At 44.7% G+C, this 23245-nt stretch overlaps 3 protein-coding genes across 7 annotated transcripts; 1 reads left to right on the forward strand and 2 right to left on the reverse strand.

The window, feature by feature from the left end:
* Positions 1 to 974: 974 nt before the first annotated feature.
* On the reverse strand, positions 975 to 19184 carry brd1a (bromodomain containing 1a). Of its 5 annotated transcripts, XM_077594311.1 has the most exons (15): positions 17460 to 17689; positions 17267 to 17403; positions 14181 to 17154; positions 9421 to 10819; positions 8871 to 9027; positions 8650 to 8781; positions 8449 to 8577; positions 7651 to 7963; positions 6637 to 6927; positions 6043 to 6570; positions 5561 to 5696; positions 5361 to 5494; positions 4051 to 4160; positions 2887 to 3041; positions 975 to 1945 (listed from the first exon to the last, which is right to left on the reverse strand). In XM_077594311.1, exons 3-15 carry the CDS (start codon positions 14551 to 14553, stop codon positions 1762 to 1764), a joined length of 4041 nt encoding a protein of 1346 aa, XP_077450437.1. In that variant the 5' UTR covers positions 14554 to 17154; positions 17267 to 17403; positions 17460 to 17689; the 3' UTR covers positions 975 to 1761. The 5 variants fall into 5 exon arrangements, with proteins under 5 accessions (XP_077450437.1, XP_077450435.1, XP_077450436.1 ...); XM_077594309.1 differs by having other exon boundaries at positions 6043 to 6927; positions 17460 to 17690; XM_077594310.1 differs by lacking the exons at positions 17267 to 17403; positions 17460 to 17689 and adding an exon at positions 19054 to 19184 and having other exon boundaries at positions 6043 to 6927; positions 14181 to 14593.
* On the forward strand, positions 14809 to 17970 carry zbed4 (zinc finger, BED-type containing 4). The gene has a single exon (XM_077594522.1). The coding sequence runs from the start codon at positions 14809 to 14811 to the stop codon at positions 17968 to 17970; it is 3162 nt and encodes a 1053-aa protein (XP_077450648.1).
* alg12 (ALG12 alpha-1,6-mannosyltransferase) lies at positions 18710 to 23235 on the reverse strand. The gene is made up of 9 exons (XM_077594315.1): positions 22932 to 23235; positions 22593 to 22725; positions 22354 to 22527; positions 21172 to 21366; positions 20988 to 21092; positions 20679 to 20901; positions 20432 to 20601; positions 20277 to 20352; positions 18710 to 19231 (listed from the first exon to the last, which is right to left on the reverse strand). Exons 1-9 carry the CDS (start codon positions 23088 to 23090, stop codon positions 19003 to 19005), a joined length of 1464 nt encoding a protein of 487 aa, XP_077450441.1. The 5' UTR covers positions 23091 to 23235; the 3' UTR covers positions 18710 to 19002.
* Positions 23236 to 23245: the final 10 nt, after the last annotated feature.

Genomic DNA, 23245 nt, shown 5'->3' on the forward strand with positions numbered 1-23245 from the left:
GATGATATATCTGTTAGTTAGTTAGTTTGTTTGTTGTTGTTACTTGTGCACTTCCCTACTCCTATTGTTTGTTTAATGACAATCAAAGCATTTAGTTCAAGAAATAATCATCCGATGCAAATTGATTGATATTCACGCTCAAATCGTTGCGTTCACCTCGCCAATAAGTCGCAGGTGAAGAAGAAATGATAAACAAACAAACAAACGAGAGGAGAGGAGAGGAGCAAGCCTGACTTGATTAGCTGCAATTGTTTGTAAAGATGGCCGATGTCTTTCAAGCCGTCAAGGTGGATCCCCAACAACTCAAGGCCCATTACTCGCTCGTTTAAATCCCCATGATGCTACTTTACTCTCTCAAAGTGCCTCCGGCTCACAATAACAAACGCCACATTGGCTCTGGTGGACGATAAAACCTCGATCTCGTCCATTTTTGCCGATGTTTACATTTTGAACGGGATCCTAAAACGGAGATATTCGGTGTTTTTTTATGGCCAAAGCATGGAAGCCACCGGCATTTAATTCAAAACATTATTTTAACTAGTCAAAGGTGATGCAAGTCGCCATCTTTGCAAGTTAGGGAGTAAGCATGATTAGTTTTATTGCAACATTTACACACGAGTTTTGTTTGACTGACCTGTGCGGCGGAGGGTTGATTAATTCGCTAAACAGGTGCTTTTGGATGGGATGTTGGGAACGGGGCCACAGCGCCGCGTGGTGGCAGGGTTGAAAATTGCAACACACCAGAAGGGGCGCTTGAAACTGACGTCATGCATTTCGCGTTGGAATTGACGGACTCAATTTTGGGGGGTAAATAAGTCTCAAATGTATCGTTACGGCTTTAATTCTACAAATAAAAGCCCTAGAATGAGTTTATTTCGAGAGCTTAATTAATATACAAATAACCAAACCATTATCAATATAAAAAAAGTCTAAAATGTTCCCCCTTCAAAGAGGAAACTTAGAAAAATACCACATTGTCATGTTTAAATTTGTACATTTTATTTGATTTTTTTTTTGCTTTTTGTGATTTGACTTGATGAAAACCACTAAATACAAAATGAAATTTCCAACACTATCCCCCCCCAAAAAATAATGAGTCAAAAAAAAGTGAGAATTCATTCCGAAATGTGACATTTTCCACACAATTACTGGAATGAAGACACAAAGAATGCTTTACAGTAAGCTAAAGCAGACAAAATCTTAAAATTGCAAAATAAAAAGGTCAATATCTCAAGAATGAGCCTTTTTTTTTGCAAATATGGTCACAGTTTTTGGTCAGTCCACAAAATCAGACTTGTACTCAAACCATGTATAAATATACCTACTATATCGCAACAAAAATAGACAAACTATTCAGTACAAAAATGATTATAACACCAAAAGGCCTGGTAATAAAGTTCAATAATTTAAAAGAGGACCATAAGGAATCATTTCATACATAATTGGCCCACATAAGCTTGACAATAAAACTTTTTTGAGGGTGGGGGGCATTTTTCTTCTGTTCTGCATGGCGTATAAATACAAGGTCATATTGGTTAAAATAAGTAAATAAATTAGTCAGCAACTGTACACCATTTACAGTTTGAATACAAAAGGCAGACATTTGGTTGAAATGGTAAGATTAAAAATGATAAAAGTACAATAAACCTTATGTCATGAAGAAGAAAAAAAATCCCAAAGACAGCGCGGCGAGTTGTTTTTTGTTTTAGTTTGTTGGGAGTGTGTACGGCTCAACATTGCTGCGACTTAACTAAGCTTTTGTCAGTCTACGTCGCTCAGGTCGCTAACCGGCTCATCCCGCACGATGTTCAAGTGGTTCATGGCGCGCTTGAACGCCACCTGGACCGCCTTGCGGATGCCCGACGTGCGGCCTTCCATCATTTTGATCTTGTCGATGGTTTTGTCCATGCCCAGAGGAACCAGTTTGGATCTGGGGAGCCACTGCCTGTAAAGGACAGCATGTCAAGTCAGGCTTTAATTTGTCTCTTTTTATTAGTAGTATTACAGTGGTACCTCGACATATGAGCAATTTGAGATACCAGTCAAATTTCGGGCAAATATTTATCTTGAGATGCGAGACAAATTTTGATATATGAGCAGACAGCGGACGCCAGATGCTGCTCATAAGAACATCATGGCCACTGTCTCTCTCCCCGCAACTCCCTCGTGTAATGTCTCTGTGGTCGCAACTCCCTCTTTGTAATGTCTCTGCGAGCACTGGGCGGAGCATTGCATTTTTTCAGTGTTTTTTTTCCCCCGTTACAGTGCGAATGGCGTATTTACTACTTGTCGTTGGCAAGTGGTCGTGCGTTATCCTATTGTGATGACATTTGTGTGCATCATTTTGGGAATATTTTGAAGGGAAGACAAAATCAAACAACCGTCGATATTGACTGAAAGTCAGGGTGGAGGCGGGGCAAAAAGAGCCAACGTGGGAGAAGAAAGGTATCAAAATGTCAAACAAAATTTGAATTAATGCGATTAAACTTATTTTTTGAGTGTGCCTGCATTGTAATCCAAGTTCATTTAAATTTGTTTATGTTATGTTACGAGGGTGTTGCCATGCAAAATACCCCCCTCCTCTCCCCCCTTCGAAATCCGTATAATTGTAGTACTATTAAACAAATTTTAGTAATATTTAACCACTAGTTATTTGTTACTTTATTAATAGATGGCGAATTACAACAAATCAAACATTTTTTCCAATCCAATATCCTGTTTTTGTTGTTTTTTCAGAGGGTTGGAACGAATGAATTTGTTTTCAGTTCATTTTGATGGGAAACGTTCGTTTGAGTTATGAGAAAATCGACATACGAGCTCAGTCCCGGAACGCATTAAGCTCGTATATCGAGGTACCACTGTATTATTATTATGATTTCCACTCACCAGCTGCGTTTGTTGTCGAAGAAGAGCACGAGGTAGAGTTTCTCGTCGGATTTGTACTGCATTGTTTCTCCGATGCGGAGCACGTCCGTGGGGGGCATGGGGATGGACACACCGTTGTGTTGGCAGCCAACGCGTGGCATGTGGGGGTCGATGATCTGCCGGCGTAGGAATGATATATTGACGTGGAGCTTGTGAAATCCAGCACGTCTGACAGAGTCTGGCTGTTAAAGGCTGCCATCTAAAGGACTAAATGGTGAAATGCAACTGATCTGGATTCAAAAGGGTCATTCTAAAACTTGGGAGGACACCCACCGTACGTCGCATCGCGCCCTTCCAAGTTTTTAGAAATCCGCCTTTCCGCTTTTTCCATCCAATTTTTGGGGGAACAAAATGAAATGCCTTCCAATTGAATGGAAAAATAAGTCAATCTATTTTGAAGTCTTTAGGAATGACCTCACGTATATGATCATAACATATTTATTTTATTTATGTGATAGCAATAACAGCTAGAAAAAAATCATCACATAATCACAAAATGCTTTTTTTGTCTCTCTCTATATATGCTTTTTTTAAATCATTTCATCTCATAATCCCGCAATGCATTTTTTGTCTCTCTCTGTGTTCTAATTTGATGTTTATGTTTTAAAAATAATTTCATCCCATACTCCTGCAATGCATATTTTCTCTCTGTGTTTAATTTATTTATTTTTTCTTTAAAAAAAATGATGATTTGTGAACTAAAAACACAGAAAAATGGATGAAAAAATTACAATTGTTGATTTAAAAAGGGGAAAGTCAGGAAATTTAATATACATCTATACTCCATTTTAATTTGATCCTAAAACAGAAAGTCGCCACTCCTGATTTACTTTCTCGGGCCGCACAAAATGATGTGGCGGGCCAGATTTGGCCCCCGGGCCGCCACTTTGACATCTTTGGTTTAGTAGGAACAGTTAGCTTATACTCCAGTTATGTTTTATGACTGCTTTACCCAAGTTACCCTCCTTAGCTAAAGAGCTATCAGCCCTTTTTAAGACGGCTAGCTTCTCCCTGACAGGGAAAGCTAACATCCGTACGAATTTGCAACCCCGTTACTGTGATGATGACGAGTTTATGATCAATTATTGAGGAAAAGATAGGAGAAAATCTCATTCAAAGACTCACCAAAGCAGGATAGGAGGGGTATCCGCTACATTTGGCCCAAACTAGCTTGAGGGGTTCCAGCGCAACTGTTGCAGCACTAGCGGGCATCCAAATATTGCTGTTGCCAACTTCTATGGAAGCGGGAAGCCGGACGGACGGACGGCATGGAAAAAAAAAACACAAGGTAGAAAAAATTCACACCCAACGACAGTTATCGCGCTTCGTTGGCCATGTTTAGGAGCCAAATGGGAATTTGGGGCAAAATGTTTGGATGCCATAAAAGCCTAGCAAATTTCCCACCACATGCTTGGTTGGGTGTCAAATTGATCAAGGTCAGGAGCCAGAATCAGGACCGACCGGCGCATTGTTTTTGTGCGGCTTGCAAAAAGTCAATCTTTCCCTGTTTTATCCTCTTAAAACAGGAATAATATTAAGAATATTTTTTGGAACCCCAAAAAAAGGAAATTAGGTAGATGTACATTTTTTCCTGTTTTCCACTTTTCTTTTTTTAACAAATATAAATTAACTCGCTGGCTTTCCTTTTTGAAATGGAAACTTTTTTTTCTCTAAAATAATACAATTCTCAAAAGTGTTCCCACTTGTTTTTTTAACAAATATAAATTAACTTGCTGGCTTTGAAACTTTTTTGTCTAAAATAATAAAATTCTCAAAAAAATTCCCACTTTTCTTTTTTAACAAATATAAATTAACTTGCTGGCTTTGAAACTTTTTTTTGTCTAAAATAATAAAATTCTCAATTTTTTTCCACTTTTCTTTTTTAACAAATATAAATTAACTTGCTGGCTTTGAAACTTTTCTTTGTCTAAAATAATCAAATTCTCCCAAAATTTTCCACTTTTCTTTTTTAACAAATATAAATGAACTCACTGGCTTTCCTTTTTGAAATTGAAACTTGTCTAAAATAATAAAATTCTCAAAAATGTTTCCACTTTTCTTTTTTAACAAATATAAATTAACTTTTTGAAATTGAAACTTTTCTTTGCCTAAAATAATTTAAAAAACTCAAAAAAAATTCCACTTTTCTTTTTTAACAAATATAAATTAACTTTTTTAAATTGAAACTTTTCTTTGTCTAAAATAAGAAAATTCTCCCAAAAATATTCCACTTTTCTTTTTAACAAATATAAACGAACTCACTGGCTTTCCTTTTTGAAATGGAAACATTTCTTTGTCTAAAAGAACAAAATTCTCAAAAATAAAACAGGTAATGTTTGCTCTTTTCCCCTATCCCAATGCAAATAAATATCTGCTATTTTTTTCTAATGAACTACAAGTCTCACGACAAATAGAATTACGTAAATAAAACGTACCTGCTGCGATACGTGCGGCTTTGGCAAAATTGCCATTTTCGATGCAGGCGATTAACTCATTCTTATCATCCACCGTGTTTCTTCGCAACAAGGCGGGTTTCCCCTTCCCGCATTTTGGAAGACTGAGGATGGATCTGGAGACAAGAAGAGAAGGTCCTGAGGTCTTTTTCCCCACAAAAAAACAACGGCCATCCCATTACCCGGCGCCTCCTCCGGGTAGGCTGTTGCACGAAGACATGGAGGACTCGGAAGCGCAGCGTCTTCGCGGTTCGGCGGCTCTGGCGGGCTGGCCCAGTTCCTTCTCCTCTTCTGCGTCCAGGAAGCCTCTCGTTAGACCTGAACGGACGCCAAATGTCAAATGTCTCCCTATGTTTCGCCATGGCTAGCACGATTACGGACGGGTCGAAACGTTCAACCTCCGTATCATTGGCTGCCATGAATAGCAATCCATGTCCCATAAATTTTGACTGGGAGGGCTAGCAGTGAATGTTCATGGACAGCAAGGCTTTTCCAGCTAAAGGAGAGGCACTGTTAAAAAAGACCAGCTTCGTCTAGTGTAGATGAGATTGTTTTTGTTTTTGACCACTGTATTGACCGCTTACTTGAATAACGGATCGGCCCAGCCCTAATCGCATTTTTTGTTGTTGTTGTTGTATGGTTTAATCAAAGCACTACTGTTTACCCATGTCAAGTCTTTTAACGGGAGCCTTTCCCTCCGCCTCCAACTCCTCCTGGTTTTCCAGAAGCTTCCTCTTTTTACTGTGCAGCAACGTCTCCAGCCTGGGAATGACCACCGACAAGAAGGATTTGGAAGCCAGCTGCGTCCCGGCGCCACCGTCAACTTGCTCCTCGCTCTCTTGACGCTCGGCCGAGTCCCGACCCTCGTCGCCGCCGCCCCCCCTCATCGGCTTGCGGGGGCTCGGGGATTTGGATTTGCAAAAGAGAACGGCGGTCCGCCGTCCGACGGGCTCGGCCAGCGTGGACGTGGCGACCACTCTGACGTCGCCGTCAAATAAGGAATTCTGGAGGTTCACGTGGGAGTGGCCATTTAGGCGCGTCCCCTGGAATTTGGGGACTTTCCCGGCCGCTCGGTCGTCGCCGTCCGGCGTGGCGTCGACGAGTTTGAGCGTGGGGGGTCCGGGGTCCCCGTCGGAGTGGATGAGCGGAGGAATGGCGTCGGAAGGCTCCAGTTTAGGAGGGAGCCACTTGTCTGGCGGAGGAGAGCAAAAAATGCGGAATAACGCTAATAACGGGTGGCTTTTGGGTGCCGGCGTACCTTCGTCGTCGGGAAAATGGCCGTTGAGCTTCCACTTTTCCGCGGGCTTGATGTCACTCTCCGCCGAGCCCACGGAAGAGACGCTGCCGTGATGGTGGGGGGCGTGCTGGAGTCTCCGGAGGCTCATGTCGCTGCGCACGTCGTTGATGGTCTTTTTCAGCAGCTTAATGCGTTTGCTGCGGGAGGGGCTGGACTTCATGGCGCAGGTCTGGTCAAACTTTTCCAAAAGTTGCTGCAGCTGCTTGTCCGGGGGCAAATGCATTCGGTTGGTGGGCTTGAGTAAGCAATCCACTGAGGGGGGGGAAAAAATTAAAGTATTGTTAGATGGCTATTCAAGCTTACGAGCAGCATTTTGATAGTCGATTCATTGTTGATCTGGTAATTGTCCAAGTACAGTGGTACCTTGACATACGAGTGGCTTGACATACGAGCAATTTGAGATAAGAGTAAAATTTTGAGCAGATATTTATCTTGAGATACGAGACAAATTTTGATATATAAGCAGACAGTGGACGCAAGATGCTGCTCATAAGAATATTATGGCCACTGTCTTTCTCCCCGCAACTCCCTCTTTGTAATGTCTCTGGTCGCAACTCCCTCTTTGTAATGTCTCTGCGAGTACTGGGCAGAGCGTTGCATTTTTTCAGTGTTTTCTTTTCCCTGTTAGTCAGTGCGAATGGCGGAGCTTGTTCGCTAATACAAGAGGAGTATATACTACTTCTCGTTGGCAAGTGGCCGTGCGTTATCCTATTGTGAGGACATTTGTGTGCATCATTTTGGGAATATTTTGAAGACAATACAAAATCAAACAACCCTCGATATTGACTGAAAGTCAGGGTGGAGGCGGGGAAAATACAGCCAACCCGGGAGAAGAAAGGTATCAAAATGTCAAACAAAATTAGAATTAAGTTTAGTGTTAGGTTCGATTAAACTTATTTTTTGTGTGTGCCTGCATTGTAATCCAAGTTCATTTAAATTTGTTTATGTTCTGTACCGTTTCTTTCGGCCCATTACCGTCTTCCCACGAAAAAGCCGCCGCCGCCTTCAACTGGGGCGCTTCCTCCAGGTGCATCCCGCTGGCCGCGTCGAAGCCGATCTTCTCAGCGTCTCTCCTCGCCTTACGAATCACGGCCCCGCCCTGATCCCGAAGGCGAACGGCAGCCCGGTAGAAACACGTGTCTTTGGAATTATACTTCAAGCAGTTGTTGACCAGGAGGTCGAAGTCAGCCTCGAACTGATCAAAGTTGCTATATTCCTGGGCATCCACGCGTTGCCGCATGGTGGAGAAGTCCATTGGGCGCTTGATGTGGTCCATGTAGTCTGGTACCTAAAAAGTAAAGACGCCAACAATGACTTTTTACGTAAGACAGGGGTGTCAGACTCGGGTTGGTTCGCGTGCCGCGTTAACATCAACTCGATTTCATGTGGGCCGGACCATTTTAGATATAATATTTAGATTATTTTTTTAAATGGATTAAAAGAACTGGATTAAAAGACCTGAATATTCCATTTTTTATAGATCTAAAACAATGTTTATTTTAGCTTTTTTAAAATATATTTTTAGATTTTACAAAATGATTTTTGAACTAAAAACACAAAAAAATTGATTAAAAAATTACAATCATTAATTTAAAAGGGGAAAAATAGGGAAATTTAATATACATCTATACTCTTCATTTAAATTTGATCCTAAAAGAGAAAGTCGGCACTCATGATTTACTTTCCCGGGCCGCAAAAAATGATGTGGCGGGCCAGATTTGGCCCCCGGGCCACCACTTTGACACCTGTGCTCTAAAAAAAAAAATGCGGTACCTCGGTGATGTCCACTGGCTGGGTAAAAATCCTAGCCTGGTCTTTTAACAGTAGCTGGTCCAAAACGGATCTTAGCAGAATGCTAAAGGGAGTCAGCTGCATCTCAAGAAGGCTCTCTTGGAATTTCAGCTACAACAGATTGGGAAAAAATGGTTAAGCCGTTTCATTTGGGTTTTTTCTTAGAGAACTTCTTTCTGTTACCTCCTCTCTCTTGAGCTTCTCCCTTTTGCGAATGAGCTCCAGCAGAAGTCGGGCTCTCTCCAAGTCGTGTCGCAACCGGTGCCACTCCTTCAGCTGTTCCTTCAGCTCCCGCGTTTTCTCCTCGGTTTGCTTCTGCGGGTTTTGGCGACAAACAAAACAAGGGGTCGACTCGGCTCAACAAAAAAAAGTCACGTTTGGAGAAAAGCTCGTGACAAACAAACCGGCTTGGCGGTCTTCTGGGACTGCGAGCTGGCGTGGAGGCGCCGGATCAACGGGAGCCCGTTCCGGGACTGCCGTTTTAGAGTCCAGTAATTCAGGACCAGCTCCACGAAAGCTTTCTTTTTTTGGACTGAGACCTGGTTTAAAATGGTTTGCAACCTGGGGATAACATAGGACAAACAAGCACTGCTACGTCGTTTGAGTTAAGCCAAGGGTGTCAGACTCGGGTTGGTTCGCGGGCCCGAGTCTGACACCCTTGATTTAAAACAATGTTTTTTAGCCTTTTTTTAATATATTTTTAGATTTTACAAAATGATTTTTGAACTAAAAACACAGAAAAAAATGATAAAAAAAAATCAAATTATTGATTTAAAAGGGGGAAAATCAGGAAATTGAATGTACATCTATACTCTTCATTTGAATTTGATCCTAAAACAGAAAGTCGGCACTCATGATTTACTTTCCCGGGCCACACAAACTGAATCGACGGGCCACATTTGGCCCCCACTTTAAGCTAGTCAACTCGCTAACTAACGTGTCACGCCAACACACCTGTGAGCGGGAAAGGAAGGAACCGTGGTCGGCGCGGGGGTCTCGCTTTCGACATCTGACAACTCGACTTTCCTCGTCTTCTTCTTCTGCTTCCATTTAGCATCGCCTCTGTCTTTCCCCGCTGGGCTGCACAGTCCGTTCTTCGGTTTGACCCGGTCGTAGATGGCCAGTTTCCTCCTGACGCAGCCGACGGGCGTGTGAGCGCCGCAGTAGGCGGTCTTTTTAAGCGAGAGGGTGGGCTCACCTGACTCGGTCAGGTCTTTAATGGGCTCCATTTTCATGAAAAGCCCGCCTTTCTGGGCACAGCTGACATGGAAGGCGGTGTAGCAGTTAGCTTTGTGGCACTGGATGCACGCCCCCACGCCCTTTTCTTTGCAAAGGTAGCACGTGAGCTTCCAGCGGGCCGGCGGGATGCGACGGACGCCGTCGATGGGCTCGATCAAGGTGGTGTTGGCGAAGCCCACCTCGGGAACCCACAGGGCGCACACCACGTGGCCCCAGCGGTTATCGTCCGTCTTTTTCACCGCGCCTCCTTTGCTGGGACACAACACGCAAGCGGCGGGCTTGGCGGGCGACTGTAGACAGTGTCGGCAAAGCCACTGACCCTCGGGGGAGTAGGGGACGCCGTAACAGTCCTGATGCACGGCCACCTTGCACAGGTCGCACGAGAGGATGGCGTTGCCGTCGTGACAGTCGCCGTCGGCGCAAACGGCGCAAACCGTGTCCTGGTCCACGGACGCTTGCCTCTCGCTGCCTTTGTCCAAGCCTTCCAGGTACAGCTCTTTCTCGAAGCGGTCCACCAGGAACTCAAAGACGTTGTAGGACACGTGACTGGCGCCTTCGCTTCGCCGCTTTTCGTTGACCAAATCCAGCCAGGCTAAATCTTCTTCGTCCATGTCGTACTCGGTTTCCTCATCCAGCTCTTCCTCGGTCTTCTCCTCGTATTTATAATAAGAAGAATGACGTTTGGGAACAGCCGGCAAGTTGTACTCCACGGTCCGGAATTTGGGCTCCGGGAGTTTTGGACTGGGGGGGACGCTAACGGGTTGCCCGCTTAATTCTTTCGGAGCGGTGACGCCGAGTGCGGCCCTCCGCTTTTCTTGATTGATTTTTAACCGCACCGACCTCAACAGAACCTGCTGTTGCGGTTTGTCGGCGTTCTTGTTTTTGGCGCGTTCCATCTCCCGCAGCGCGGGGTCGTCGTTCGAGATGACGTCAAGCCGGTCGAAAACGCTGAGCCGGTGGATGCAGCCGTCCAGTTCAAACTCCACCATGCGTTGCGCCTGGGCGTACGTCAGGATCTGTTTGTTGGGCGACGGCTTGATGGGCGAGGACGGCCTCTCCGCCGCCGAAACTCGGTGGTTCCGGGCTTTCTTCTTCATCTTGCCACTCCGTGGTCCTGCAGAAAAGAGCGCGCACGTCAGTGAAATGTTGTTTGACAATCGTCAGGTTGGGATTTGCATCATGTGGTTAGTAAATGATATTATCGGCATTTTCAATTTAGTGACAATTTAGTGACAATTTAGCGAAGGGACACTCTGTGAGTTAAACATGAATCTTACTGGCCATTAATGTCAACAGTGTAATGAAAAAAAATCTGGAGAAAATGTTCAATGTGTAGTAGTAATGTAACAAAGGTCGTCTTTTTAATACATGGCAAAGTTTGTCTACTGCTTATGACTACTTAGTAGGCATTTAGCTGCAGTGGAAGTCAGACACTATTACACACGTTCACTTTTACCCAAGTCTGACACGCAAATAAGCTTTTATTTATAGTATTGTGAATTATCAGTGAGCCACAAGTATCCGATCGGCTCACAATAACATTAGCTAGCTAGTTAGCTAACTACCGCAAAGAGCTGGGAGGCCCTTTAAAATGCAGCCAAACTAAAGAAAATCCATTTTGAGGACATGTTAAGCAGAAATGTACATTTAAGATGTGTTCATGTGGTTTAAAATGCAGAGAATAAAGCAGAAAAGACAGACCTTCTGTGACCGTACAGTACAAAGCAATGGCGAAAGGGCCTGCTAAGTAGCTCGCTTTCCGGACGCCGAGTTTTCATCCAATTTGACGTTGAATTCAGTTGCTAAAAATCAACATAAATTCGCCTGATGTCTTGGCCGGTCCTTGAGATACGATCCAGGCAAGAATTGGGGTTTAACCGTCTATTCATAATCGTGAGAATGTCTCGTTGGAGCAGAACCGCAGCAGCCCGGGACGCCTCGCTCTCCCACCCCCCAAGACAACAATGCATTTTCAGCAGACAACTCCCTCCGCACGCACCGCTCGACGCGTGACGCTGGAGGTCATGTTGTTCGCGAGTCGTATTTCACACAAAAGCCCCATCTGGCACGCAATCTTTTGACGACGCTACACACACACGCACTCCAACTAACCCGAAAAAAACAAAGCGAGTATAACACGGGGACACCACCACTGGGGTGAGTTTACTTCCCATCAGGTCCTGGGTCATTTCACATAGTGTTCTCCCTATGGTGCAAATTTGACACCAGGGCGGGTTTGTTTATTCCTAAAGTAAAAACAACTCCAACTTTTAGAGCCCTTTCCTACTCGCCTACCGCGAAAACAAACCCTTTCCAATTCAACTTTCCATTCTACAAACGTATTCCCGAAATGAAACGATAATGGCGAATACTCCTTGAGTGACAGTGAACGCAACACACGTTGAATTGAATGAACGGAAGCTCTTCCAGGTCTTTGATTTGACGTCAGGTAAGTGTTATTTTATGTATTTAGCGACACGCCGAAATGAAATTTGGACGAACATCTAAGTATTGACGTTCGGCAAATATCCATACATCACCCTCCTCCCCTTTTCCCAATTTCTAAAGCGCGCTGGTGACATCATTAAAACCCGTTCCTTCCGTCCGACGCTGCGTGGAGCTGCTTCGGCCGAACGTGCAGACAAAAGCGACCAAGTGGAGCACACAGTCCGGATCCATCAAACGCGACGGGCCGATCGCTTATGGGTCGAAACGACGCGGCAGCACTTTACAGTAAGTCGTCGATTCGAGACGAATCTGCGCGTGGATGCTTGCTTTAATCGTGGGCACGATAGTCGTTGATGGGGAAACCGGTCCGATCTACGTTGGTTCGACTATAGTCACTAGTCTTTAGGTTCTGCCTGGTTTGGCCTAGCTACTTTCTGTCCAGCTTTCCTCATATTTTGCTACCCCAACAAATCAAGATGTATGAATAAACCCTCATCGAAGCCAAGTATTAGTTCATCTTTCCTTACAACTGGGACGTAACAGTGATATACGCAATTGTTTGTTTTGGTGAGTGTTATAGACTGGAGGCTAACCTAGTTAGCACCAGGCTAGCCACCATGTTTACTGTTGGTGTGTCGCAACTGCCTGGTTGTTATTAAAGCGTTGTATGCTATAAAGTAACCTGTATCGCGATCGCTTTAGGTGTGCGTGTGTATTTTTTTGTCATGAAGTTACTCTTGTTTTTTAAGGCCATCTATAGTGGCTATATTATTGTTATTCTTTCGGATTTAAGATTTAAGGCAAACCCGGAAAAGCTTGCTGTCAGTTTACATCGCTCCTTTTATGCTTTGATTACAATTCGATCGCGTTCTTAAGCCACATAATGCAAATATTTACCTACAAAACTAATGTATGAAGTATATAATGGTAGTAGTGCAGCATAATACTTGTGTATTTAGACAAATTTAGTATTTTGTACTACTATGTCCCCTTGGCTGTTTTATTTATTTATTTTACAATTTTGAAATGTTTAGACTACCTTGAACCAAAATTCCATCCAAGATTTATTTACGTGAATGATATTTTTCTCAGGGCAGCAAAGTTACTTATAAGCCTGGTGGGCTGCCAGGCTGATACACTGCTAAAAATAGTATTAAACTATACATATCTTAACTGGTAATATGGTGTAATTTGAACGAAAACTGTCCCAGCTCTCATTGCATTGTGTTTTTGCTTAGTTTTTCAAAAACACTTTCAAAACCATATAGGAAGTACATTAATATAATCTGAAATGGTTATTACACATTAATAACATGTCGATACTATGCCTATGTACTTTGAGATTGTCAGATAACAGCAGTTGTCTCATTAAGACATGATAGCGATTATGTTGCCAGAAAATGAGTGTGCAGTAATTTAGTGTAAAAAAAAAAAGTATATTCCAAAAATATGATATTAGTGCAACATTTAAAACTGTATTTCAAGACTCAACGTTTTTTCCCCCTGGGCCACTGAGCCGGGAATTCGTAGTTCATTTGAACTTGTTTCTGATGGGCTTCTCTTGGACTAGCTTGCAGTATGTTAGTCTACCTCAAAAGATTTCAGTGTGCACACATGATTCCGGAATCTATTGAACATCATGAAATATGATATCATTGCAACATTTAAAACTGTATTCCCCCCCCCCCCTCGCCCGGCCACTGTAGTTCATTTGAACTTGTTTCTGATGGGCTTCTCTTGGACTAACTTGCAGTATGTTAGTCTACCTCAAAAGATTTCAGTGTGCGCACATGATTCCGCAATCTATTGCACATCATGTCAAACGTGTCATGTCCCTCAGCAGTTAAATGTTGCGTAAGAGGACAGGAAATGAATTAGCTGCTCACCAACAGCGACTTTAAAGTGGCAAGAGAAGAGATTCGGATTCAAGCGGTGGTCGCTTGGGTGACTATGAAGCAATTAGGCATGAGGCGAGATGATACGCCACTCATTACCAAGTGATTTGTCAATATAGAATGGACTCTGACCTTGTTTCCCTTTGTCCAGGTTGTGTGCAGAGAAGTGGAACCATTTGGGTCGTAAATGGAGAGGGACAAGCTGGCACCCCGTGACCTGGACCGCCGCCGTTAGATCCGTCAGGTCCTTTGCGTTTGACGAGGCAGTCCTGACGAACGAGGCAGAAAACCCGTTAGAAACTTTTGGGCCGCCGCCGCCATGAACGGCGATGAAGAGGGGTCTCGCGCGGGCGAAGATTCCCTCGACGGCTCTGTGGACAAGAGACGAGAGGCGAAAGGCACTTGCCTGAAAATCGAAGGTCAGGATGGATACGTTTTTAAATCCTACAGCATGAAGCCGCACGAGTCGGGGGGCGCCAAGACCTCGGAAACACTGGATAGCCATCTTTCTTCTCAGGGTGACAAACAGTCGGACGCCGACGAGGCTGAAAAAGAAAAGGATGCGGCGCCGGACCACGTAAAATATGAACCGAACCGACACATCAAAGACGAAAGTCGCGATACGAACGATCTGGAGGACGAAACGCAAGATTTTGAAAGATTAGCATTCGGTAGCTCCTTCGGCCCTTTCTTGAGTCGGGATGGCGACGACTATAGTAATTTATTAAGCGGCTACACCAGCACACTCTACGACGTGGCCATGGACGCCGTCACTCAAAGCCTCTTGGCGTCGATGAGAAATCAAAGCAACCCGAGGAAAAAATCTCCCGCCTGGAATCATTTCTGCATATCGCCTAGGGACAATACCAAAGCCATCTGTTTATACTGCATGAAAGAGTTTAGCCGCGGCAAAAACGAAAAAGACCTGAGTACCAGTTGTTTGATGAGACACGTGCGAAGGGCTCACCCGAGCATGCTTTTCCAAGAGGGCGCCGATGCACCGACGCCTCATCTGAGCTCTTTGGCTTCCTCCTTGATCAGCCCTCCCCCAAATTCGCCCCCAAATGGCGACCTGAACAGTCTGCCGTACCCCGGCTCCAAAAACACTTCGCCGTCCACCTCCTCGGCTGAAAATTCCGATCTGTCGTCCAAAGAAGCCTCATCCAAAGTGGAACCAAAACTGGAAGCGTTTGCTCACGCGGACACCCTTTACGGAGCGCCGGAATCGTCGCACTCCGGCGAGAACAACCCGGACGAGATCTCGGTTTTTCGCGGCAACGCCAAAAGCTCCAGTTCCCGCCGCAGATCGGCCGTCTGGAAGCACTTCTACCTTTCGCCGATGGACAATTCCAAAGCCGTGTGCGTCCACTGCATGAACGAGTTCAGCAGGGGGAAAAACGGGAAAGACCTCGGGACCAGTTGTCTGATTCGCCACATGTGGAGGGCTCACAAAGACGTGGTCATTGAGGAGAACGGACTGGGCAATCACATTCCGCCACCTTACTCCAACCCACCGTCGCTGTTGCCCCGCACGTTGTTACGGGACCCCCTGGGCATTAAAAAAGAATCCCCCCCTCTCCCATCTTCACCAGAAACCACAATCGATGAACCAGCGTCAACCACCGTGGAGAAGATGGACATCAAAGAAGAACCCGAACAGGAGTCCTCGCTCAATCCACCCTTCGGCGCTCGCGGAGAAGACACGCCCTCCACGTCCTCGCCATGCGATCCCGCCGAGGTTCCCGGCCCCGACCAGAATCATGTGGTTTTTGAACAAAACAGGAAGATCATGAAACGGGTTAAGTCGGAAGTCTGGCAACATTTTATCGTGTCGCCAGTCGACCAGTTAAAAGCACTGTGCAGGTACTGTCCCTGCGTGATCAGTCGGGGGAAACGGGGGGACTTTGGTACCAGTTGTCTAATGAGACACCTCATGAGGCGCCACCCGGACGTCCTCCAGAACCAAAAACTTTGCGACGACAAGGAGCCGTCCCCCCCCTACGTCGACGTGGCGCCAGAAGTGGTTTCGGCCAAAGAGAGTGAAAGAGCAGCCGGCAAGAAAACGGTTTTCAGCAAGAAGACCTCCAAACTGTGGAACCATTTCTCCATTTCGCCCGCCGACCCCACCAAGGTGGTGTGTTTGCACTGTAGCCGTACGATCAGCCGAGGCAAAAAGACCACCAACCTGGGCACCAGCTGCCTCTTCAGGCACATGCAGAGATTTCACGGGCAATTTCTGGAAAGCCACAACGCTAACTCAGGTGACGAGCCGACTGCCAGGATTCGCATCAAGCGAGAACCGCTGGACGTCTCCGTGTACAAAACGGAAGAGAACCACGGGATGTTTGACGAACACCACCCGGTCGCTCAGAACATTACCAAACTTCTAGCCGAAATGCTGGCGCTGGATCTTCAGCCGTCGTCCGTGGCGGAGAACGCCGGACTGAGTCGACTCCTGGAGTACTTCCAGCCCCGGTATCGGCCGCCGCCCTCTTCGTACTTCACCGGCACCGCCATTCCGGAGATGTACGAAAGGGTGAGGGACGTGGTGCTGACCCACCTGAAAGAAGCCGAGGGCGGAGTGGTCCATTTCACCACCAGCATTTGGGTCAGCAGCCAGACCAAGGACTACCTGACCCTGACGGCTCACTGGGCCACGTACGAGTCCAGCGTCAGACCCCGGGGTCAGGACTTCCACTGTTCGGCTCTCCTCAGCGTCTCTCAGATAGACTGCCATCAAGATATGCACGACATCCCCAAGCAGTTGGAGTACCTGTGGGATTCTTGGATCACCTCGCCGGGACTGAAGAGGGGCTTCACGGTGACCGACAACGCCGCCATCAGAAACAATCTGGAAGACCACGGCCACGTGACCGTCCAGTGTTTCGGCCACACCATCGACCTCATCGTGGGCGAAGCCATCAAGAGCCAGAGGATGGTTCAGAATCTCCTGAGCACGGCGCGGAAGATCTGCGAACGGGTCCAGCGTTCGGCCAAGGCCAAGGAGAAGCTGGCGGAGCTCCAGAGGGACCACCGACTGCCGGAGAACCGCCTCGTTCAGGACATCCCCTCCAAATGGAGGACCTCCCTCCTCATGCTGGAGCGGCTGGTGGAGCAAAAGAAAGCCGTTGACGAGCTGTCAATCGAGTGCAACTTCAGGGAAATCATCAGCTGCGACCAGTGGGAGGTGATGCGCTCCGTCTGCAACGCGCTCAAACCTTTCGAGGTGGCCCACCGGGAAATCCGCAACCGCACCGCCACGCTGGGCCAGGTCATCCCGCTGGTTCACATCCTCAATCGAAAGATCGACCTGCTGTTCGACGAGACGGTGGGCATCGACAACATGCTGGTGTCTCTGAAAGAAGCCACCGTGAACGGGATGTCCGCCACGCTGGGCGAGCCGCGCTTCACCTGGGCCACCATGCTGGACCCCCGCTACAAGACGTCCTTATTCACCGAGGAGGAAGCGGAGCGCTGCAAGCAAGACTTGATCCAAGAGCTGGACCTCTTCTCTTCTCCTACCTCCGCCGAAACGTCCCCGCGGCTCGACGCCGTTGCCGTTGCCGCCGCCGCCAACGAAGACGACAACATCTGGTCTCTGGTGGCGGATTTAAGACAAAAGGCCCAAACGCAAAAACCAAAGTCCTCCGAATTGGCCGTGCTGGAGTACCTGGAGGAGGACATTCTGGATCAAAGCTGTGACCCGTTGGACTACTGGAACTTGAAAAAGTTCCTGTGGCCCGAGCTAGCCAAAGTAGCTGCCCGCTACGTGGGCTGCCCTCCGAGCATCGTCCCGGCCGAGGCGTTGTTCAACACGGCGGGTGCCAACGGCGCCCCCGACCATCCGAGGCCTTCCCTGGAAAACATGGAGGGTCTTCTCTTCCTCAAGGTCAACCTCCCGCTGGTTTATTTTCAATACTGATGAAGCGTTCACTTGAAAAAGCCCTTTATTGACAGAGGACCAAGAGATTTTAGCTGTGAATTTAGGGTGTTCCTTGACTTCAGGTTTATTATGATGTATTATTGTATGGCAAGACGTATACACTGTTTTTCAATGCTGCAGCCAGTTTTTTGGGGGGGGGTTGGGGGTGATTGATCATGTGTACTACTGTCTAAACACTTTAAAAAGTTTTCACAAGTCTCAAAAAGAGGCATATCAGGGCGGGAGGGAATTTCTAGCTGTAGGGATTTGTGTGTTTCCTTTAACAATTGTGCTTTTTCTATTGTTTATTTGTATTTTTTTTCCTCGACTCTCTCTCCTTGTGCCTTATCCAAATCTACTTCAGGTAAAAATTTGCTGTAAATATCTTAATCTGCATCAGGATAGCGATGAAAATATTCTTCCATTACCGATGCAGTTTTCTTAATGGCCCAAAAATAAATGCTGTGACTGAAAGATGTTTTTAAATTAATGTTATTTAATTATCGTTGTGTAATTGTGGCTCATGGTACTGATGTTTAGAGATTCACTTTGGGTTTTTTTCTTGTTGTTTTTACTGTAAAATATTTCTGTATTTTCAGGTTGAAAACATTTGGAATACATTTTGTCTCGTAAGCACAATTTTGGGATTAATTTATGGGATGGAGCAAAGAAATGTTCTGTACATTTTATAATAAGGTTTGACTTGATTTGATAAATGTTTCAACTGGAAGCACCCAAATGTGGCTTTTTTCTTTTTTTAATAAAGGTTTTCTTGACTGTACACAAGCGCACATTTTCTTTTAGTATAAATGTTTCTATACATAATGCATGTACAAAAAGTCAAAAAGATTGTCTAGAATGACTGCAAATTTGAGTCACAATGAATTGCTCTGTGTTACACAATGCATTATAAACACCAATTAAAACATGTATTTTAGGTAGGACTGCCATGTAAAAATGAATTAACATTAACTCAGTGGGAAGGAGTTAAATATTAATTATTTTTTGGGTAAATGTATTCATCTTTTCTGGTCACCTGAACGTGGTCCTCTGCATAAGTACAACTTTGCTTGCCAAACCTACCCTAAACGGAGGGAAGTTAAACACTTGGAGAGCCAGACCGTCGTATCCTGGGACGAACGCTAGGGGGCGATGAGTGTCCCGAAGAAGCTCCACATTGGTGGCGTTAGCTTCCATCAGAAGGTGCGAGAACATTTTCATCTCTGGACTCGCGGGATGCAAATCCTCTCGTTTGTCGTATCTGTTTGGCAAAATGGGTAGTTTTGGGGTTTTAACCCTATTTTAGCCATCCTTTCCATTTTGATGACGGCGGAACGAACGTAGAAATGGATTGTACAGTGGTACTTCGACATACAAGTACCCCGACACGAGCAATTTGAGTTGCGAGAAAAATTTTGAGCAGATATTTATTGAGATACGAGACAAATTTTGATATACAGGCAGACAGCGGACACCATAGGCTGCTCATAATAACATGGGCACTGTCTCTCTCCCCGCAACTCCCTCTTTGTAATGTCTCTGCGAGCACTGGGCGGAGCATTGCATTTTTTCAGTGTTTTTTTTTTCCGTTAGCCCGTTAGCTCCCGTTGGCGAAGCGATCGCTAATTACAAGACTACTTCTCGTTGGCAAGTGGTCATGCGTTATCCTATTGTGATGACATTTGTGTGCATCATTTTGGGAATATTTTCAAGGGAATACAACAGCAAACAACCCTCGATAGACTGAAAGTCAGTGTGGAGGCGGGGCAACAAGAGCCAACCCGGGAGAAGAAAGGTATCAAAATGTCAAACAAAATTAAAATTAAGTTTAGTGTATGGTTAGATTAAACTTATTTTTGAGTGTGTCTGCATTATAATCCAAGTTAATTTAAATTTGTTTATGTTATGTTACGAGTGTGTTGCCGTGCAAAAAGCCCCGCCCCCTCTCCCTGTCCGTCTCTCTCTCCCCTTCGAAATCCGTATAATTTTAGTACTATTAAACATATTTTAGTATACTATTAAACCATTATGTGTTACTTTGTTAATAGATGGTGAATTAGAACAAATAAAAATGTTTCTCCAATCCAATATCCTGTTTTTGGTGTTTTTTTCATAGGGTGGAACAAACTAATGTGTTTTTAGTTCATTTCAATGGGTAACAATCGTTTGAGTTACGAGAAAATCGACATACGAGCTCAGTCCCGGAACGAATTAAGCTCACATCTCGAGGTACCACTGTACGTCTAAACATTGTCAATGGCACTGAAGAAAAAAAAGAAAGCATCAAATAGAAATCAAAGACAAACCTCCAGTGAGGGTGCTCCTCCAAAAAGCGAGACACTCCAGTTTGGGCAGCGTAGTTGTCAATGTGAACAAAAACATCTTAAGAAAGAGCATAGGGTTCAAATATTGTCAACTCTCAAACTGCCAATTACTAGCAAAGTGTCAATGTTAGTCTTACCTGCTGTAGCTGGCAATAACCCGTGTAGTTCCCGCATCCCACGGCCTCCTGGGTAATTGTGATGCGAAATGTAGAGACAAACACCCGAGTAAGCCGCGTTGATCAACAGCTGGCCCACCACAAGAACCGAACCTAGTTTATACATCCAGGATTTCTGGTAGTTGTTCAAACTACGAAAGAAAAAGAAAAAAAGATGAGTCTGCTTTTTTTCCCCCTTATTTGAAATATATGCTAATTGTTTACGTACATTAAACAGCAGCCGCGGGCAGCAATCAGAGTGAGGATGGGAAAAATGTAGATGATGAAACGTAGTTCTTTGTGAGGCAGCAGTGAGTAGATTAAGACAAAAGTGACCGAGGGCAGTAGGAGGAGCCTCATTCGGCGGTCCAGAAGACCCACGGGGACGAATGGTAGCGTGCAGCCGAGGCCGCGTGGTAAAGCCGAGTAAAAGTACCAGAAAAAAGGTGAGGTTTGGAGAAGGAGTTAAAAGGAAGTTTGCTGAATACAGGTGTTTATATTCAAACATTGAAAAAAAATGAACTATATTAAAAGGATATTCCCCAGTTGGAACTTTTGTTGAGAATAGTGTTGTACCATAACACTTGACCTTCTGGCCACAAAGGCTTCCTCCAAAAGAATGAATCAATGGTCACAGTCAGGGCTGGAAAATATCCAAAGTCAAGAAATGGAAAGAAATGCATGCAGCAAACACAAATGTTTTTTTTTTTTTTTCCACTTACTCAAGGAGAGCAATCCAGCCGGAAGTGCGTAGTAAAGAAGTTGCGTTACGCTAAGCTGTCTGCTCAATAGAGACATCAGCAACATGATACCCAGGAAGATGCAGAGCTCCGATCGGAACACGATGATGACGAAGGCGGAGAGGTAGATGAAGCTGCGGTGATTGAGGGACATCCAAGAGGTGAACGCAAGAAGGGCTGAAAAGACCAAAATTCAAAAGTGCAACAAAAAAACTGTTAAAATCGAACAATGATGCTTTCATTAGGCTACATATCAAAATACAGTGGTACCTCGACATATGAGCAGTTCAAGATATGAGTAAAATTTGGGCCAAATATTTATCTTGAGATACGAGACAAATTTTGACAGCAGACGCGAGATGCTGCTAATAAGAACATCATGGCCACTGTCTCTCTCCCCGCAACTCCCTCTTTGTAATGTCTGTGTGAGCATTGCATTTTTTCAGTGTTGTTTTTTTTTCCCCGTTAGTCAGTGCGAATGGCATATTTACTACTTCTCGTTGGCAAGTGGTCGTGCGTTATCCTTTTGTGAGGACATTTGTGTGCATCATTTTGGGAATATTTTGAAGGGAATCCAAACTCAAACAACCCTCGATATTGAATTAAAGTCAGTGTGGAGGCGGGACAAAAAGAGCCAACCCGGGAGAAGAAAGGTATCAAAATGTCTAACAAAATTTGAATTAAGTTTAGTGTTAGGTTTGATTAAATTTATTTTTGAGTGTGTCTGCATCTTAATCCAAGTTCATTTAAATTTGTTTTTGTTATGTTACGAGTGCGTTGCCGTGCAAAAAGACACACCCCTCGCTCCTCCCTCTCTCTGTCCATCTCTCTCTCCCCCTTCAAAATCCGTATAATTTTAGTACTATTAAGCACATTTTAGTATATTATTAAACCACTAGTTATGTGTTACTTTGTTAATAGATGGCGAATTAGAACAAATTAAACATTTTTTTTCCATTTCCAACATTGTTTTTTCAGAGGGTTGGAACGAATGAATTTGTTTTTAGTTCATTTCTATGGGAAACGTTCGTTTGAGTTACGAGAAAATCGACATACAAGCTCAGTCCCGGAACGAATTAAGCTCGTATCTCGAGGTACCACTGTACATGGCATTTCTATTTACACTTTCTACCCTCTAATTCAGACCTCCATGTTTTTACCTACCTAGCGGCAGTGCAAACACATTAGGTAGCATCCTAGTACTGTAGAACATGAGGTGAAACTGCGTCGCACACATGAGGCAGAAGAGAAGCGCCACCGTAGAGCCGAACTGCCTCCTCGCCTCTCGCTGCAGGCGCCAAAGCGCCATGACCACGCACGCTCCCAGAGAAGCTCGGACTGAAAACAAGTGAAGAAGAACATGGTGAACCTCACTTTTGGCCAGTGACAATAAAGACAGGTACCGATTAGCTGTGTGGAGAACTTTGACACATCCAGTAGAGAAGTTAGAAACACGACAGGGGAGGAAAGGATGAAGATGAGCAGGGGGCCAATGAACGTTCGTGGAACCACACCAGGGAACTCATGGTGGTCATACTAAAAGAAAACATAAGGAATAATGCTTCATATTTCAAAATACATTAAAAAACGCTATTTTTTTCCAGCATTTACATCACAATTTTACCAACTCTTGGGTAGGATTTAACAAAAGTAGTTACTGAGTAATCAAGTGAGAACAGCAGCAAAATAGTGACTTCTGTGTACAATATTAGCCTAGCATGCTAGCTTCCACGGCTGCCTACCTTGTCAAAATGAAATTTGTGATAGAGGAGGTCGTGGGTAGCTTGCAAATTGAAGCTTTCTTCGACTTTAGTGAACGGGCAGATTAATAAGTGTAACAGAGCTACGCACATAAATAAAAACAGGAGTCGAAGCTCCAAATGGTGATGTTTATCCGCCATGATTACTGGAGGATGTATACTAGTTCCGGTTTAGACTGGACGTGACCTACAATACACGTTTTTTTGCAAGTGGAATATTTTGAATTATTTTAAATATTATTTTACTTTGCAGCACAATATTTTTTTGTAAACTGAATCGTTTTTAAAATTATATT

This window comes from Stigmatopora argus, chromosome 23, assembly GCF_051989625.1.
Source record: "Stigmatopora argus isolate UIUO_Sarg chromosome 23, RoL_Sarg_1.0, whole genome shotgun sequence".
Taxonomy (NCBI): domain Eukaryota; kingdom Metazoa; phylum Chordata; class Actinopteri; order Syngnathiformes; family Syngnathidae; genus Stigmatopora; species Stigmatopora argus.

What these genes read in the sequence shown, in the direction of transcription:
- brd1a (XM_077594310.1), bottom strand. Translation starts at nt 14,553, where the DNA reads ATGGCTATCCAGTGTTTCCGAGGTCTTGGCGCCCCCCGACTCGTGCGG. An exon ending in CCTTCCTTTCCCGCTCACAG is followed by an intron (nt 9,028 to 9,420) that starts GTGTGTTGGCGT and finishes TGTTATCCCCAG; the next exon opens with GTTGCAAACCATTTTAAACC. An exon ending in CTACCCGGAGGAGGCGCCGG is followed by an intron (nt 5,495 to 5,560) that starts GTAATGGGATGG and finishes TCTTGTCTCCAG; the next exon opens with ATCCATCCTCAGTCTTCCAA.
- zbed4 (XM_077594522.1), top strand. Translation starts at nt 14,809, where the DNA reads ATGGACGCCGTCACTCAAAGCCTCTTGGCGTCGATGAGAAATCAAAGC.
- alg12 (XM_077594315.1), bottom strand. Translation starts at nt 23,090, where the DNA reads ATGGCGGATAAACATCACCATTTGGAGCTTCGACTCCTGTTTTTATTT. An exon ending in GTTATTGCCAGCTACAGCAG is followed by an intron (nt 20,353 to 20,431) that starts GTAAGACTAACA and finishes CTCTTTCTTAAG; the next exon opens with ATGTTTTTGTTCACATTGAC. An exon ending in GAGGAGCACCCTCACTGGAG is followed by an intron (nt 19,232 to 20,276) that starts GTTTGTCTTTGA and finishes TTTGCCAAACAG; the next exon opens with ATACGACAAACGAGAGGATT.